Genomic DNA, 17,229 nt, shown 5'->3' with positions numbered 1-17,229 from the left:
TGGACCTCCCAGGGTGGTGCCCGAGGCCAAGCTCAGCGGGGAGGGCATGAACTCATGGCCCCCGCCCCAGGCCACTGTCCTGAGGACAATGACCTGGGCCTTCCCTGGATGGGCCCTGGGGGTTTACAGGGTGGAATGGGAGGAGAGGCGGATCCGGGCTATTCATAGGCGGGGGTTTTATAGATCTTTTCCCACCCTTTGGTGCTGTCTGGGAGATTGATCGGCTAATAAGGCATTTCTGTTCCAGTCCAGAGGGTGTGAAAAAAGAAGGAGGTGGCCATCAGCCGAGCCCGGGGGCGGAAGGAAACTCCTGTAAAACTAGACGTTCCCAGGACCAGCACTGGTAGCTGAGAGCCTCCTGCCAGGATGGCGGGTGGGGATCGGGCACCCTGGTGTCGGAGCACGGGTGCAGAGGACCTGCCGGAGCAGCCCACGCTTGGGAGCCGGGCCTGGGAAGGGCTGGTGATAGCAACAAGACCGGCGTGTGTGTGCGTGTGCGTGTGCGCGCATGCGTGATGCAAAGCAGAACGCAGAAATGCAGGTAAAAGCCTCTCCGGCCGCAGATTTCCATCTGTCCCACACAGAGCACGTGAAACTGCCCTGGTGGAGATAAAATGAGCCCAGGGCTTTGGCTCCTCAGCCCCCAGGACTGGGAAGGGACGGAGAACTCTCAAAACGCCCGTCCCGCCACCTGCCCCAGCTCCCTGAGTCCCTTCCGACGGCTCTGCCACTTTACTCCGCTGTCACACTGAGGGGGTGCAGGATGCCGCGGTTTCTCTTTTCTTAAGCCTCCTTGTGCTCCTTTTGCCGGCCTATGGCGGTGGCTCCTCTGCCAGAGCCCAGCCCAGGAGGCGTTCCTGTCTGTGGGCGGTGCGGGAGGTGCCGGAACCGCATGTGGCTGGGCCCTGGCAGTACTGCCAAGAGCCCCGTGTTGCAGAAAGTTCTTTTCCGTTCTAACAGTCTTCCCTTGTTGCACCGGGTCTGGCAGAACAGGCCTCGGGGGCAGGAGTGTCCTAGGACTGGAGAGGATACCCCCGGAGATGGGAAAGGCAGAAGGAAAGAGAGCCCTCTGGGCTAAGACCTCAGCGCTCCTCAGCCTGATGCTTCAGGCTCCACCACCCGACCGCCTGATTTCAGTCTCCCAGGACTTGAACATCAGGTACGGTAAGGAGAGGCTCTCAAAGTAAGTGTGTGTCATGGGGATAAATGAGAGGATAATTGGGATGTTGGGTCATGGCCCACACCCTGCTCCCACCGGGGATGCTCGGGAAACCCCAGTCCTCAGGCCATCTTCCCTGTAAGTCTGGCATCTGGATGCAACCAGGTTGTCTTTCAGTAGAAGACTCAATGTTCAAGGCTAGAACATAAGTCCCTTAAATAAGCTGTAAAATGGCATGGTGCTGAGCAAAGTGCGGGAAATACCAGGGAGGGTGTCCCCTTGTGCAGCTCCAGGTGGCCCTGAACACCCGTTCCCTCCTAGCACCGGTTGACGTAAGCCTGTCTTGCAACAGGCAAACCTGAATCCACCTGTATGTGTTGCTGAATACAATTTTTTTTTTCTTGGTATACATCAAAGATGCAAACAAATAGAAACAATATGTAGAGCAAAAAGTAGGTTTCCCGCCACATGTTCAGCTGGTCCCTTCTCCAAAACCTTCACCATTAGGAGCTTGACGGGCCTGGCCCCGCACAGACTGACTCCACAGATGCACTCCGGTAAGCGCACGTCCACGGCCCCGGCTCTGTGCCCACATGGGAGCAGAACGCACACCGATCTTTCCACGTGACAGACTTTCAAGATTGGCTCGCAGGAGGAGCTTGACTTCTGTTTGGACGTTCCTGTGGTCTGAACATCACACCCTTCAGGAGGCAGTAGTGGCACATAGCTGGTGGGCTCCTTTGCTCAGAGCCCGGCCCTGCCAGACGTCGTCTGTGCATCTCCCTGGGTTTGTTTCCTCATCTGTAAACTGGATAACTCTGTTAGGTGGTTGTGAGAATTTGATGAATGAATTGATGTAAAACCCTGATAACAGGGCCTAGCATCAACTGTTAGGGTGTGTGTTCCTCTTTGTTCATTTGTTGGTCTGTTTAACCGTCCCTTTACCGCGGGGCCTTCGAGCTGTTTTCAGTGAGCGCCTATTTGAAACAGTGCTGCAGGAAGTCTCCCTGGGCATTCTGGGTATTCACGGCACCAGTGTGTCTGTGGGTGGGTTCCGGCGGGGTCCGTGCAACCCGAAATGGAAAACGATGGCTCTGAAGAACTGGATATTTGTTAATGGAGAACAGGATATGTAAAATTTTTTTATTTAATATTTTAATTTTGGAAAATTTACATAAGAAAATTTACTGTCTTAACCATCTTCAAGCATACAGTGCAGTGGCATTAAGTACCTTCCCAGTGTTGTGCGACCATCACCACCGCCTGTCCACAGAACTTTTTCATCTCCCCAGGGTGAAACTCTGTCCCCAATAAACACTAACTTCCATCCCCAGACCGCCCCCTCCCTGCCCCTGGCAACCTCCATTCTGTCTCTATAAATTTGTCTACTCTGGGCACCTCTTATAAATATTGTGTGTAATCACACAGTATTTGTCTTTTTGTGTCTGGCTTTGTTCACTTAACAAAATATTCTCAAGTTTTGTCCATGCTATAGCAGGTGTCAGAGCCTCATTCCTGGTAATATTCCTCTGTCCGGATAGACCCCTGTGTTGATCCACTGATCTGTCGATGGACCCTTGGATCGTTTCCATCTTTGGCTGCTGTGTAGAGCCACAGGGAGCATGGTGGACAAATACTCCTCTGGGTTCCTGCTTTCAGTTCTTTCAGGGATACACCTAAAAGTGGAATTGCTGGATCATATGGCGATTCTGTTACCACACTGTTTTGGGGATGTATACATTTTATTTTTTAAATTTTACTTAAAAAAATTTTTTTTTAATTTTATTTTTGAGAGAGAGAGGCAGAGGTCGAGTTGGGGAGGGGCAGAGAGAGAGGGAGACACAGAATCTGAAGCAGGCTCCAGGCTGTCAGCACAGAGCCTGATGTGGGGCTTGAACTCACGAAGCACAAGATCACAACCTGAGCTGAAGTCAGATGCTTAACCGACTGAGCCACCCAGGCGCCCCAGGGATGTATACATTTTAAATATTACAATGTGACCACTTGTCCTTCTCTCTGTATGTGGGACAGTGCCTGTGTCCCACCCCTCACCCATCTGGCCGTGTCAGTCCTTTTGGCTTTTCCAACCATATCGATATGGGACAAAAAATTGAGTTTCTCATAGCCATGTTAAATATTTTTTAAAAGTCTTGCCAGAGTCCTTTGTATTTCTCCTGTTAATTGTGTGCAGTGTTTGTATCACTGGCCCATCAGTCTCTGGGTTGGGAGGCCTTCTATTGATGTAGAAGAGCTTTTACAGTTAGAAACTTAGTTATTTGTCATGTGTTGCAAATGATTTCCCCCAGAGTGTCATTTCTATTTAGATTTTTGGTTATTTTGTTTTTAAATTTTTATTTTTTTATTTATTTGGGGGGTGCAGAGAAAGAGGGAGAGAGAGAATCCCATGCTAGGTGTGGAACCTGACATGTGGCTCTATCTCACAAACCATGAGATCATGATCTGAGCCAAAACCAAGATCAAGAGTCAGACAACCAACTAAGCCATGCAGGTGCCCTGGATTTTTGGCTAAAGTTTCTGTATGGTCAATTTTATTTGTCTTCTGTGGTTTCTTTTTAAAAAAAAAAATGTTTATTTTTGAGAGAGAGACGGAGCCAGCAGGGGAGGAGCAGAGAGAGAGGGAGAGAAAGAATCCCAAGCAGGGCTGCACTGACAGTACAGAATCCGATGCAGGGCTCAAACCCACAAACTGTGAGATCATGCCCTGAGCTGAAACCAAGACTGACTGAGCCACCCAGGTGTCCTGGTTTCTGGGTTTTCTTTTTTAATGTTTATTTATTTTGAGAGAGAGAGAATGTGAGCAGGGGAGGAGCAGAGAGAGAGAGAGAGAGAGAGAGTCCTAAGCAGGCTCTATGCTGTGAGCACAGAGCCCAACTCAGCTCAATCTCATAAACTGTGAGATCATGACCCTAGATGAAATCAAGAATTGGACACTTAACTGACTGAGCTACCCAGGTGCCCGTGGGTTTTCTATCTTACATAGAAAGTGCTCCCATTTGGCTGAAGGGCCCCAAATGGAGAATTTGTGGAAGTTTCCATGTGATATGGGTGGGACCTCAGGCCCTCCCCACCTCGGGCAGGGAAAGACCCCCTTCCCTCCTCCCTGGCCTCCCCACAAAGGACTAAGAGGCCTTCTTGGAAGCTGTGGCCCTGGGACTTCGACTTGCAGACCCAGGCAGGGACGTGGGTGTGGGGGGAGGGGGAAGCAAGGAATTCTAAATGAAATAGAAAAACATTCTTTCTACATCAGGGAGGTTCTGCTTCTATAAACGGCTTTTTATTTATCTTAGTAATAGGCTCTCTTCCCAGAGTAGCAGCAGCCTTCCTACCACCCAGTTCCAAGCAGAACTGCCAGAGCCTTCTGTGGAGAGAACCCCAGCCCAGACTTCAAGATGCTGACATTTGGTAAAGAAAGAGGGTTGGACATTTTATTTTGGAATGTGTCTTTTCATCAAAGAAGTGGAGATCCAACTGGATTTCCCATCATCATCTTTTCCCTGTTGATCAAAATGCTTTTATCATATACTAAATCCCTTTACAGATCAATTCAAAAAATAATTATTGGGCATCTTTGATATGCCTGCAACTATTTCAGGCACCTGTAGTGGAGACAAGAATAGACAAAAGGTGTAAGTAGATTACCTGGTGTCTAGGAGTGGTGTGTCAGGGACAAAAGCCAAGGTAGTGAAGGGTGAGAAGTGGAGGAGAGTGGAGTGCAATTGTCAATGTCAGGGAGGCCTCATGGAGACGGTGACCTGTGAGCAGACAAGGGAACTGGCCTGCATGTCTAGGAGGTTCAGGACAGCCCGTTCAAAGGCCCTGGTGTTGGAGTACACCATGTGTGGAGTCACTGTTGGGGGCCCATGTGGTGGTGGTGGTAGGTGGGTGAAGGAGTTGCAGAGAAAATTAGGAGAAGTCAGAGAGTAAAAGGGGTCCAGATTGTGTGGGGCCTTAAAGCCATTTTAAGAATGTTGGGTTTTACTCAGCGTGAAGTGTGGAGCACTTGGAATGCCTGGAACAGCGGCATGCCATGTTGCACTGGAGAGAGATCTCTAAGGCTGCTTGCAGCAAGGTGGGCAGGAGCAGGGAGGCCAGGCAGATGACGGTGTCTAAGAGTGGAGGGCAAGAAATGGTCAGAATATTCTAATGGCTTGGATGTGGGAGTGAGAGAGAGAAGAATCACGAGTAACTACAGAATTGGGTCTCAGTCACTGGAAGATGGAGTTACCATCCACTGACGTGGGAAGATCGTGGGTTTAGTGGGGTGGCATGGAACTGGTGGCATCGGCTTTGCACATGTTAATTTGAGATGGTCATCCGACCTCCAGGGGATGCCCAGTGGGTAGTGGGACGCCCAGGCCTGTGGTCCAGGAGAGGGTGTGGCCCCTCTGCACAAAGATACTACGTGAAGGCCCAGTGCAGGGAAAGTACACAGGGCAGAGGTGCAAAGATGAAGCCTGGGAGCGCTCCCCGGGAAAAGGTCAGGGGACAAGCAGGGACCAGCTCTCCAGCTGAGGGGAAGCCCTAGAATGTTCTGCCAGCCAAGGGAAAACTGGCAGGGAGGAAACAGGGACTGATGGGATTAGAGGCTGCCCAGGCCTGTGCGGGACCTGAGGACTTCTGGCTGGGTCCATGAGGAGGGGCTCGCCACCCAGACGGGGGTCTCTCTGTGCAGCTCCCTTGGTCCTACCACACTGCGGTCACACTGCAGCCTTAAAGCACATGCCAGTGCTTGTTCCATCTCTTTATACCGCATTACACTTTACTGTCAGATTTTTCCTGCCTGTTCCTGATTGCTTATTTTTTCCCTAAGAATTTTGGATTCAGATTATCTAGTTCTATTAGGATCCTATTAAGTCTAATTTACATGTCTGAAACTGTTTGTGTTTCTCTCCAGGATGTCTTTCCGGAAACAACAAACCCCCAGCTAGAGCAATGGTTCTCCACCGGAGGGTGAGGGGGGTTCCCCCCAGACATTCTGGAGAGAGTCTTGTCGCCGCTGGGCTGGCACGTAGTGGGGAGAGGCCAGGGATGCTGCTAACACCCTCCAGCACACATGACACCCCCACATGGATGCACCTGCTCTACACTGTCAATCGCGCCACACTGGAGAAACTCGGCCTCAGGTGTCTGCGCACTGGCTCTCTGCCAAGGGCCCTTCTCTACCTCTTCTGGATTAGTAGTCGGGCTGTTTCATGGTACTCAACCTTCTCAAATGTTAAAGAGTAGGTGATACATATTGTGGAGTTTTTATTCTCTCTAGCTGCCTAGGCCCTGACCCCTTCCTGTAAGTAGGAGACCACTGGTATCCAAGGTGTCCAGTAATGTCATGGAAGCAAAATAAGCCAGACACGTGCTTTTCCAGGCGCCCTTCCAGCCAACGTACAGGTTGTCAGATGCACTGGTGCCCCAGAGTGGGGACAGGGACTGTGTCCCTGTGGGGGTGGTGGGCCTCACACAAGCCACAAAGGTTCTATGTGGCAGGATTTGGTGGCGACAGCAGGAGGTTCCTCACAGGTCATTCTGAAGCCAGGTCTGGGCACTGTTGTTAGCTGCCTGGCACCAAGTCCTGTCTGCCTGACAATTCTGTAGGCTTTTAGATACTTTTGATCAATTCCCTTTTACTTTTAACATTGTGTCCAATCCTGTGGCTTGCCACCAAGAATCCCGGCTGATATCCGTGGATTCATCATAGTGAGGGAAACACCAGAGGCCAGTGAGATGTTCAACACTGATTTAACTCTGCTTTTCTACAGAAAAGTTAAATGTGAAACTTTCCGCATAAAAGAATCCGAGTGCCCTACCCAAAACCCCAAATACAGGAAGTTATCATCATGATTATGTTGCGACTGGGGAAAAGGAAAGGCTGACATTGTAGACTTCATTACCAGTCTGTGTATGAGGGATAGGATTTGGACTCACGGTATAAAATTGTGGAACTGGATTTAAGAAGAAGGCCTTACCACACACATACTTATTTTGCCTTGCTTTTGGTTCTTTAGGAGTAAAGTGGCTTGGTGTGGAGTAATAAGTGACAAGTGTTTTGACAGTCTGTGGAATCCATGTGAAAACCAGTGTCAGGCAAGGAAAAGGCTATTGCCAGCACGCTGACGGGGCGGGGCGGGAGGGAGGGGGACAGGAGGGAAGAGAGTAAAAGAAGGGAGAGAAGCACAGAAAATTCATGTCTCTGCTTCCCTGGAAGCAAAATCAATTCGCATTCCTTGTCAAACAAGGACCAGCGTTCCTCACATTCGCCCCCTGCCCCTCTGGGTAACAGGACAGGCTCCGTTCTGATCTCCTTCACATCTCTGGCCACCGCGGTGGTTCCCCCTTTCAAGCCTCTGCTCGTGACTTCTCCACCGTGACAGAAGGTATGGTTTCCTCCTGCCCTCTAGACATGTTTCCATTTTTGTCCCAGCATCCTTGTCCCACCAGTGAGCAACGGGGCCAAGAAGTGCTAAAAATGCACAATGACATGAACAGCCCAGGACAGTTCAGCAAGGGGCTTCTTCCGAGACACATCTTGGCCACCTGCCCCCTGCTTGCTCAGGTGCCTCTGGCCAACGGAGAGGTGTGGGGTGGCACATCAGGAAGCAGAGCGACCATCCAGGAAACCCATGCCAGCTGTCTGACTGCAGAACCAGGGTGGGCTGGGTCCGGCAGATGCCACTGAATGGGGGGAGGGGGCGGGGGGATTCCATCCCATGACTCCTAGGGGACCCTGTGGAGGCTGCAGCATGAGGGTCACAAGTCTGGGAAACAGTGGTGCGCACAGCGGGTGTGGGCTGTGCTTTGTCGGACGAGCTCCATCTTTAGAATCGGGGAAGAACAATGTATACAGGCCAGTTCCATTTACACTGGGTGGTAGTATGGGAGGCTGGCTTACGGAAGAGAAAGACCTGTACGATGCACGTCGTTTTGTTCCAGCAGCCCCTGCCAACCGCCTCCCTGCAGCCCCCTCCCTTCTTCCCTGGCTGTGGGACCCCAGTTTGTAGGTATCTGACGGCAAGATTCTCAGGCCCAAAGGCTACGCCAAATTGGTCTTTTCTAGGGGCAGGTCTATACAGGTTTTGTGTGGCCTGAGCTCCCATAATTGAGGAGAGAAGGGAAGCTTTTTTCTGAGAAAGACTGTACTGTTTAGTGAATACAAACTCACATGTATTGTGACTTATTTATAATGAAAAAATAAATTCCAGATTTAAAAGAGCTAACATGCCACATGCCATGAAGTACCAGTGGGTGACAGCCTTTGCATTAATACGTGGCCAGTCATGCCTTTCCTCTCCAGTTTTTGGCAGCTCTGTCCTCTCTGATCACCTCTTGTTGGCACAGTGATTTTATACATTCCCACAGTCTCTCCAGCATGCTTACCTAAAACTTCATTACTAAGACTTTAGAAAGCTCTACTCAGCTTCCCGGCTTGCTGTGGGGAACACAGAATTGCAGAGCTGTTGTCAGGTCTCCGAAAACCTCTATCAAGTTCGCCCCAGACCCAAGCCAGAGGTCTTGGAAGGACTCTTCACACTTCCTCATTGTTGCTCCTGTGCACCTGCGGGCCTGTGGTGGCACAGGCCACCCTTCTGCTGTGCCACGGCTCCTGGGCCAGCACCAGCTGAACTGGTCGGGCTGGTGCCGGCATTCTTGGAAGCTGGTCCTCCACAGTAACTTCACTGTGCCTCCAAGTGGTGCCGAACCAACTTGGCTTCTCTCAGCTGGATCGCAGAAGGTGCACACTGCCCAGGGGCAGGGGGGACAGTAGGAGCACACGGAGGCATTTTTGCCAGTTGCAGTTAACGTTTCTTTACAGATTTACAAAACAGACGACCTTGGGAGCACAATGCCGGGGCCTCTCCCGGGGCCTGGGGAGGGGCCAGGTGGTGCAAGTCCCTGAAGCTCAAGCCTCATTAGTGTCCCAATAAATCTTATCAACAGGGTGGCAGCAAGCCCCATTCTGCAGTGGCTGGGTCTGCCAATGACATGAGGGTCTGGTGTGGGCTTGCGAGCAGAGACACGAGAACCTTCTTGGAGGCTGTCAGGCCTGGGCTTGGCAGCTTTCTTGAACTTGGAGAGAAAAGCCAGAACTCCAGTGAAGCTGATCTGCAGTCCTGACATTGTTGAGTGGCTGAATTAGCCACCTCTCTGGGTTTTGTGTGTCTGACACCATCAGGTGTCTTGCCTGTTTAAGCCACTCTTCACTGGATATTCTGCTGGCGGAAGCCAAAGGCACGTGCCTGGCACAGACCCTGTGCTGGAAAGAAACCCAGTCCGGTCAACCCCACATACAGCCTCTGGGCCTCAGCCCTGCTGCTTAATGCACACTGTAGGCCTCCGTGCTCCTGGCTCTCCAACGGGGGGAGGGGGGACAAGGCTCAGTGGCCTACAGGGCCTTCGCTTCGCTCATGCCACCTGCCTTGATGTGTATTCTCACCAGAGCCCTTTTCTAGCGAGATCTTCTTTCAAGAAACTGAAAAACACCCATGTCTCCAGACTTTCCCCCCCAAATCCAAGGCAACTGAATGAGGAGGTGGAGTTTCCAGCCTGCCCCTGGCTTTCTCTGCCCTGACTGGGTTTCCTTACTGGTAGCTGGGTATGGGCTTGCTCGGGAGTGGAGGGAGCACAAGGTGTCTGTCTTCTGGGGTTGTCAAGTGGAGGGTGTCGCTTCCCACCTTTCTGCCCTGTGCCTCCCTCCATCTGCCCTTTGGGAGGTTCCCTCCCCCTCAGAGAAGTGAATGGAATGATGGGGTAACCCCTTCTAAAGTGATGACCAGGGCCTGACTGCCTGTGAGGCTTTGCAGCTGCCCCTCCAGTTTGCGGAGCAGTCCTATTTTCCTTGGTTTCCCCCGTGGAGCATTCTCCCTCGTTAGTGGGAAAGGGCAAGGAGAGAAAACAAAATCAGTCCACAAACCAGTGCCTCCTAGTCCCTTCATGAAAGCCTTCACAGACAATGAAGGTTCACTTGAGACCCAAGAACCGCTTGGCTGCCAGATCAGATAGTCTGGTCAGGTGCTGACTCACATGTCCAAGGCTTGAGAGAACTTAGAGGCTTTGTAAAGGAACTGAAGATACTACAAACAGGCTGAGGTAAGGTCAGGACAGGAAGGAACCTTCCAGAAATGCAGCTTCAACAGTCTGAGGTGGGTAACAGTCTTGTTTATATTGTTTGCTGTGGAATACAGCATGACTGGATTTCTAGTGGAGCACACCCACAAGGGAATTTGATTCCTGGTGGGAATCAAGCTTTAGGGACTATTCACAGCCACTAAGCAGATTCCCTTCTTCATGCCCACAGAGGCTGGTCACAGCTTCCATGGCAAACAACATAGGAGAGATATCCTTGACTCTAAATGAAGCCTAAAACTCCTTTATCAAAACTACTACACATTTTGAGGAAGACTTTTTCTATGAAAGTAAGAATGCTGGTAGTCATGACTAAAGTATTTTATCAGTGCACTGTTCAAACTGCAGTATTTCTCAAAAGTTAAAAGTTCTTGAATTTTTCAGATCTTTAGGTAGATCCATATACCGAAACGGAAACTCCCCTAAAACCACGACCTCTAATACAACAAAACGCTACTCACACCTCAAATAGGAGCTCAAATTGCAGGAGACTCAGAGATTACTAACACTAACAAAGTAGCCATAAAAGTCCTGACTGATTCGACCCACACAAAAGAGTGTGTACACACAAAAGAGTACACAATCAATGCATATGAAGAATAAACTTGAGGAGCACCTGGGTGTCTTGATCTCAGCTCAGGTCATGATCTCATGGTTTGTTGAGTTTGAGCTCCACATCGGACTCTGCACCGATAGTGCCTGCTTGGGATTCTCTCCCTCTCCCTCTGCCCCTCTCCTGCTTGCTCACTCGAAGATTAAACTTAAAAAAAAAAAAAAAAAAAAAAAGTGAGGTCCTGGGAGGATTTTAGCTCATGTAAGAAAAAAAAACAAACTTGGAAGGGGAAAAAATTTTCAATTGATGTGAAATAAATATTAGGGTTACTTATTTTTTTTTAAATTTTTTAAAATATTTATGTATTGTTGAGAGACAGAGAAAGAGCATGTGCAGGGGAGGGGCAGAGAGAGAGGGAGTCACAGAATCAGAAGCAGGCTCCAGGCTCCAAGCTGTCAGCACAGAGCCCAACGTGGGGCTCGAACCCACAAACCGTGAGATCATGACCCAAGCTGAAGTCAGATGCTCAACCAAATGAGCCACCCAGGCGCCCCTGGGGTTACCTATTCTTTATTAGGAATTTCTAATTCCCACCTCAGTTAATTAGACAACTGAAATATAATGTCTTCTTCCAGAACATATCCTATATTCTCACATCAGTCCTCTCTGAGGCAATGTGAGCTCCCTTGGTGGGAGTGTTTAGCAAACAGAAAGCAAAAAGAGTTAGCATTGGAACCGGCTTTATTTCATTGCTAGGCAGTGCTGTTCTCCACAGCCGAGCTGGCTTGACTGCCCACCACAGCAGTGGCCCCAGTCACTACCACTTGCTACTGGGCCTGATGGCCTCTGCTTCCCCTCGGAGGTGCCCGAGAGACTCCTTAGTGAAGAATTTCTTAGGGAAGCAAGAGTGTGGCTTTATCTCAAAGCCCTGTGGATTAAAAGAAACACCAATAACAGTAGTCTGATTTCTGAAAAAAGAGATCTGTGGAAAAGGACTAAGTTACTTCTAAACTGATCAGTGGCTCATGACCAATTTCTCAGTCCAAAGACTTTGAACCACTCAAGTAATAGTTGTGTATCTTCATTTGATATAAGGAAAAAGCGAAATGAAAGTGTTCTCCTATTCAAGGCTTGTCTTCAGTGATTCTCTGGCAGCTGGGCTGAGCAGGTAGGGAATGCTCAAGGCACAATCTAGTCATGAACTAATAAGCCAGACTGAGTTTGGGCTAAGGAATTTGTCTTCTGACTTCATAAAATGTGTTCTAGCAGCTCTCACCAAGATGTCTATGGCTCATCCTCACTACTCGTTCCACGACGAATCAGTCTCATTGTTTCGTCATGAGATCTCGGGGAGCCTGCTGCAAGCACGGCAGCTCCATGTGCAGCCGGCCGATGCTGGATGTGACCGTGCAGCTCAGCCAGGAGCTCTCGGGCCAGTTTTCTTGACCTAGGTGCTTCCAGGCAGAGGCGATCCCATCTGTACAAGGTCTGGTCAAGAAAGCCAGCAATCTCGTGGCTTAGCTCATCGGTTGGAGCCATCTGCAATGAGTACAGAGGAGAAAGAAAACTAAAACACTAACTAGACAGATTCATCTCTTTGTCCAGTGGACCAACCGGACCCGTCCTTCCCCGAAAAGCAGCTGCATTCCTGTCAGCTTTCAATGACTCTCGTTTTGTTTTCAAGGTGATGAGCAAAGACAGTCTGTTCTCAGAGGTTGGCCATCCAGGGAGCAGAGTCATTTCCTAATGATCACCCTCTTCTGACAGAATGGCCCCAGACTCACAAAGGCTACAAAAAAGCCCCACATTTCCTGGAATGCCAGTCACAGGCTGTGCGAGTATTTGCTGTGGGGAAGCAGAGGCAAGCCGTGCTGCAGCCTGTCTGCAAAAGGCTCACACGAATATGAGAACTGGAAAGTGCTGAAAGGAAAATGCCACCTGTTTTCACACAAACAGCTTTATAAATGGCATTCTTGGGCTAGCAACCTGGGCCCACTTGCTTTTTAATAGACATCTAAGGTTTTAACACCTGATTCTCAAGGGAAGCAGGAAACACAGGAATTGTTAGTTCTGTTAAATACAGCCTCAAGGCATTCTTGGGTGTATTTTCCTAAGAATTTCAGCTCAGCAAAAAGGGAAGGGTGGGAATCTCACAACTGAATTGTGTTGAGTTTGCTGTGATTTTTTTTAGACACAAGCACATTAAGAAGCCCTGATTTTGACAGTAATCGACATATTCATTTTGTGTGTGGCAGTTTCTATAGACCACTCAAATATTTGATTAGCCACAGCAGCCAAAGGTCAGCTTCCTCTCCATCGCCACAGAGGGCCTTCTGGTAGGGTGACCGACCGCCCTCGGACTATCGCGTGGCCCTGGATACCCTTCAATCCAGGGCCACCACCTCTGACCGGCAGTCAAGGCACATGCTCAGGCAGCACAGGATACCGTGGGGCATACCTTGATGGCATTAGCTGTCTTCAACCTCAGCTGGGAGGGGCTCGGCGGGGGGGGGGGGTCAGGCCACCAGCCTAGGTGGGGTTCACTGTGGCTCTTGGTGTCCATATTACCACTGCATGGTTTTTACTCAGAATCACAGATGCTGTGGGTAACCTCTGACAGACACAGTCTGTCTCTGTGGATGAAACTGCATAAACCTACCTGAGACACCTTAAAAGAGTTAATGTACTTCCTAGACCCCAAGTGCAGAGAGACTGCCATTGATCCCAGGGCCTCCATTGGGCTGGAAGCACCGCAGTGGCACAGCCATGACAGCTGACTGTGGAGGCTGGCCACTTGGACCTCGTGTCATCTTTATGAGACAGCTCAACCTCCACACTGTTCCACTCACGGTCTCTAGTCACACGTGTCCACCTCCCTGCAGCTGAAGTAGGCAATCTGCATTGTTGGCTGAATTTAAGTTCATTTGAGTTCAACAACAACAGAACTTAACTCTGCGTTTCAGATGCTAGCTAACTTTTTACCTGTGACTGCTGTGGTCCAGCAACAAAGACAGAAGGAGAAGGAGGGAGAAACATGAGCTCAGAGCAGGACAGAAGGCAGAGAGAGCAAGCCTCAGGGGCAGGAGGAAACCGAACACCGCCTGAGCTGCTTGTGCCTCATCCGGGTCAAAGAGGTGCAGAGGAAGGGAGCACGTGAAGATGGCAAACAAGTGAGTGGGGCAAGAAACGTAGGAGCCAGAGGAGGAGAAGACTGCACTAGAAGAGACAGGGCTTCTGAAGAATGAGTTCAGTGGAAATTCTCAGAAGCCCAGGACAGGCAGAAGCTGATCGCTGGGCCCTGTGCAGGAGCCAAAGGAAGTGGTTCGTAGGGAGTGTCCTACGGCAAAGGCTGGGGCACAGGAACATAGGGAGGCCTCAAGAGACAGGGTTCAGACACGCAGCCCCCTCTGTCCACAGCATAGAGTGCTCCCCAAAGCTGGTGCTGGGAGAAGAGGGATAAGATAGGGCACAGGCCCAGGAACTGCTCTGCTCGGGCCTGAGTTCACATCAAAGCTGGGTCAGGGCTGGGGTGCTCAGGGCAGCTGGAAGAGAAAGGCCGTCCTTCCAAAGCCAACACTTCTACCATCTGGCCACTGCCTGCTCCCGGCCAAGCAGCCTGGCCCAGCGCTCCTGCCAGGGTGCTTCCAGAGAGAGGAACTGATGAGATGGGGGGACGAGGAGAAACCCATGAGAAGCTGGCACCATGTGGAGGACTCCTGCCCTCTGTTCTGTTTGTAGCTGCATTAGCCAGGCTGTCTTCAACCTGTCATGGGGCCACTGCAGGAAGCCTTCCAGTTAAGAAGTGTGGTATGTTACTAAAAATAGTTTCAAAACACCTGCAAGGACAGTGTCTAGGAGGCTCTCTCGGCCATGATGGGCTCCAAGGTGCCCAGACAGCTAGCACCTGCTAAGAGGCCAATGTGTAAAGAGGAACATTGGTGCTTTTCCTTCAATGATTTTTTTTTTTTTTTTTTTTTTGCAGCTGAGCTGACTTACGATACTTTATGAAGATTCACCGGGTTTTCAAACTTCCCTCAGCCTCACGCACAGGTCTGCAGCTGGACTATTTTGTGAGAATGCACGGCACAACCTGAATTTGTGGAGTACTCTAGCTCCTTATTCACGGCAGCTTCTCTGTGGGAGAGACTTAAAGGTGGTCCATTCTGAATGTGACTGTTTCCCCAGAATGGGTGAATATGTGACTGGAATAACTGGGTGTCTCTGAGGAGCATTCTCTGGGCCACTTTCTTCCTTTCACACCCCATGAGCAAGGCCAGGCCCACCATCATCTCTCTGGCCTGTAAAGCAAGGCAAACTCCAGCAAGGGTCTGCTTCTCCATTCCCAAGGTGACAGAATTGGAGACCAGCAGAACAGGAGTTCCCCAGGGAGAAGGAGGGCACAGGCTCTGGGAGGAAGGGTTTGAGTCCCAGCTGCCAGGCTTGAGAAGGCTCCCCTCAGGGCTGTGGTTCCATCCACAGGTACTGAGGACAAGGACAGAAGGTCAGAGATCAGGTGACAAAAAATGCCACCAATGCTTTCATGATTCAAAAGTGCCTGCTGTTGACTTATAATGTTGAAAAATAATTAGTTGAAAAACTAATATCCTATCAGTTTCAGGTTTACATCATAGTGATTTAATATTTTTATACATTATGAAATGATGTGATATCTAGTTATCATCTGTCATCACACAAAGTTATTACAATAATATTGACTATATTTCCCATGCTGTACATGACAGCCTCATGGACTTTATTCATTTGTTTTATTTTTTAGATTCCACATATAAGTGAAGTTGTATGATATTTGTCTTTCTCTGTGTGACATATTTCACTTAGCATTATACCCTCTAGGTCTACACATGTTGTCACAAATGGCAAGATCTCATTCTTTTCTATGACTGAATAATATTCCATTGTGTACATATATCACTTCTTTATCCATTTATCTACTGATGGACTCTTAGGGTATTTCCATATCTTGGCTATTGTACATAATGCTGCAAAAAACATACGGGTGCATGTATCTTTTCAAATTAGTGTTTTTGTTTTCTTTAGGCAAACAACCAGTAATGGAATTACTGGATTGTAAAATAATTCTATTTTGAAATTTTTGAGGAACCTTCATACTGTTTTCCACAGTGGCTGCACCAATCTATATTCCCACAAACAGTGCACGAGGTTTCCTTTTTCTCCACATCCTCACTAACACTTGGTGTTGTCTTAATTTTAGCCATTCAGACAAGGTCTAAGGTGGCATCTCACCGTGATTTGGATTCACACTTCCCTGATGATTAGGGATACTGAGCATCTCCTCATGTCTGTTGGCCATCTGTATGTCCTTCTTAGGAAAAATGTCTATTCAGGTCCTCTACCCATTTTAATTGGATAATTTGCATTTTTGGTGTTGACTTGTGTAAGTTCTTTATATATTGTGGATATTAGCTTTTTATCAGATATTATTTGCAAATATCTTCTTCCATTTAGTAGATTACCTTTTCATTTTGTTAATGGTTTCCTTCACTCTGAAAGCTTTTTACTTTGGTATAATCCCAATTGTCTATTTTTGCTTTTGTTTCCCTTGCCTGAGGAGACATATCTAGAAAAATGTTGCTGAGATCAATGTCAAAGGAATTACTACCTATGTTTTCTTCTGGGAGTTTTATGGTTGTAGGTCTCATATTTGTTTTTGATCCATTTTGGGTCTTTTTTTTGTGTATGGTGTAAGACGGTGGTACAGTTTCATTCTTATGCATGTAGTTGTCCAGTTTTTCCAGCACTATTTAGTGAAGAGACTGTCTTTTCCCCATTGTAGATTCTTGCCTTTGTCATAGATTAGTTGACCATATAAGTATGGGTTTATTTCTGGGATCTCTGCTCTGTTCCAATTATCTGTGTGTCTATTTTTGAGCCAGTACCATAGTGTTTTGATTATTATAGCTTTGTAGTATATCTTGAAATCTGGGACTGGGCTTTGTTCTTTCGCAAGATTACTTTGGTTATTCAGTGTCTTTTGTGGTTCCATACAAACGTTCAGTTTATTTGTTGTAGTTCTGTGAAAAATACTATTGGTATTTTGATAGGAATAGCACTGAATCTACAGACTGCTTTGGGTAATATGGACATTAATTCTTCCAAGCTATGAGCATGGTATATTTTTCAGTTTGTGTCATCTTCAATTTCTTTCATCAAAGTAGTACTGTTAGATTGTTTGAGATCTTTCATTGATGAAAGTAGTTTTCAGAGTATAGGTCTTTCAACTTCTTGGTTAAGTTTATTCCTGGGTATTTAATCTTTTTTGTGCAACTGTAAATGGAGTTGTCTTCTTTTTCTTTCTGCCACTTTCTTGTTAGTATATAGGAATGCAACAGATTTCTGCATA

General features: G+C 48.5%; 1 protein-coding gene and 1 long non-coding RNA gene across 8 annotated transcripts in view; one reads left to right on the top strand and one right to left on the bottom strand.

Annotated features, from left to right (window-relative positions):
- The first annotated feature begins 488 nt into the window (after positions 1–488).
- Positions 489–15,664, top strand: LOC121014185 (uncharacterized). Of its 3 annotated transcripts, XR_005783075.1 has the most exons (5): positions 489–1,159; positions 1,667–1,889; positions 4,468–4,582; positions 6,075–6,402; positions 14,830–15,664. It is a non-coding gene; the product is annotated as an uncharacterized LOC121014185 (long non-coding RNA). The 3 variants fall into 3 exon arrangements; XR_005783074.1 differs by lacking the exon at positions 14,830–15,664 and having other exon boundaries at positions 6,075–7,208; XR_005783076.1 differs by lacking the exon at positions 14,830–15,664 and having other exon boundaries at positions 489–1,183; positions 6,075–7,208.
- Positions 11,012–17,229, bottom strand: part of FANCC (FA complementation group C) — a 280,802-nt gene continuing 274,584 nt past the window's right edge. For 4 of the 5 annotated variants that reach the window (XM_040450236.1, XM_040450240.1, XM_040450239.1 and 1 more), the window contains one exon: positions 11,571–12,386. In XM_040450236.1, the coding sequence (XP_040306170.1) occupies positions 12,132–12,386 (255 nt within the window). In that variant the 3' untranslated portion in view covers positions 11,571–12,131. Of the gene's footprint in view, positions 11,055–11,570; positions 12,387–17,229 lie in introns of those variants that run through there. The other variant, XM_040450237.1, reaches the window with a different exon arrangement.

This window comes from Herpailurus yagouaroundi, unplaced genomic scaffold, assembly GCF_014898765.1.
Source record: "Herpailurus yagouaroundi ecotype Mexico unplaced genomic scaffold, PumYag 201, whole genome shotgun sequence".
NCBI classification, from domain to species: Eukaryota; Metazoa; Chordata; class Mammalia; order Carnivora; family Felidae; genus Herpailurus; species Herpailurus yagouaroundi.
The sequence above is the reverse complement of the archived record's forward strand: the minus strand, read 5'-3'. Positions and strand labels throughout refer to the sequence as shown.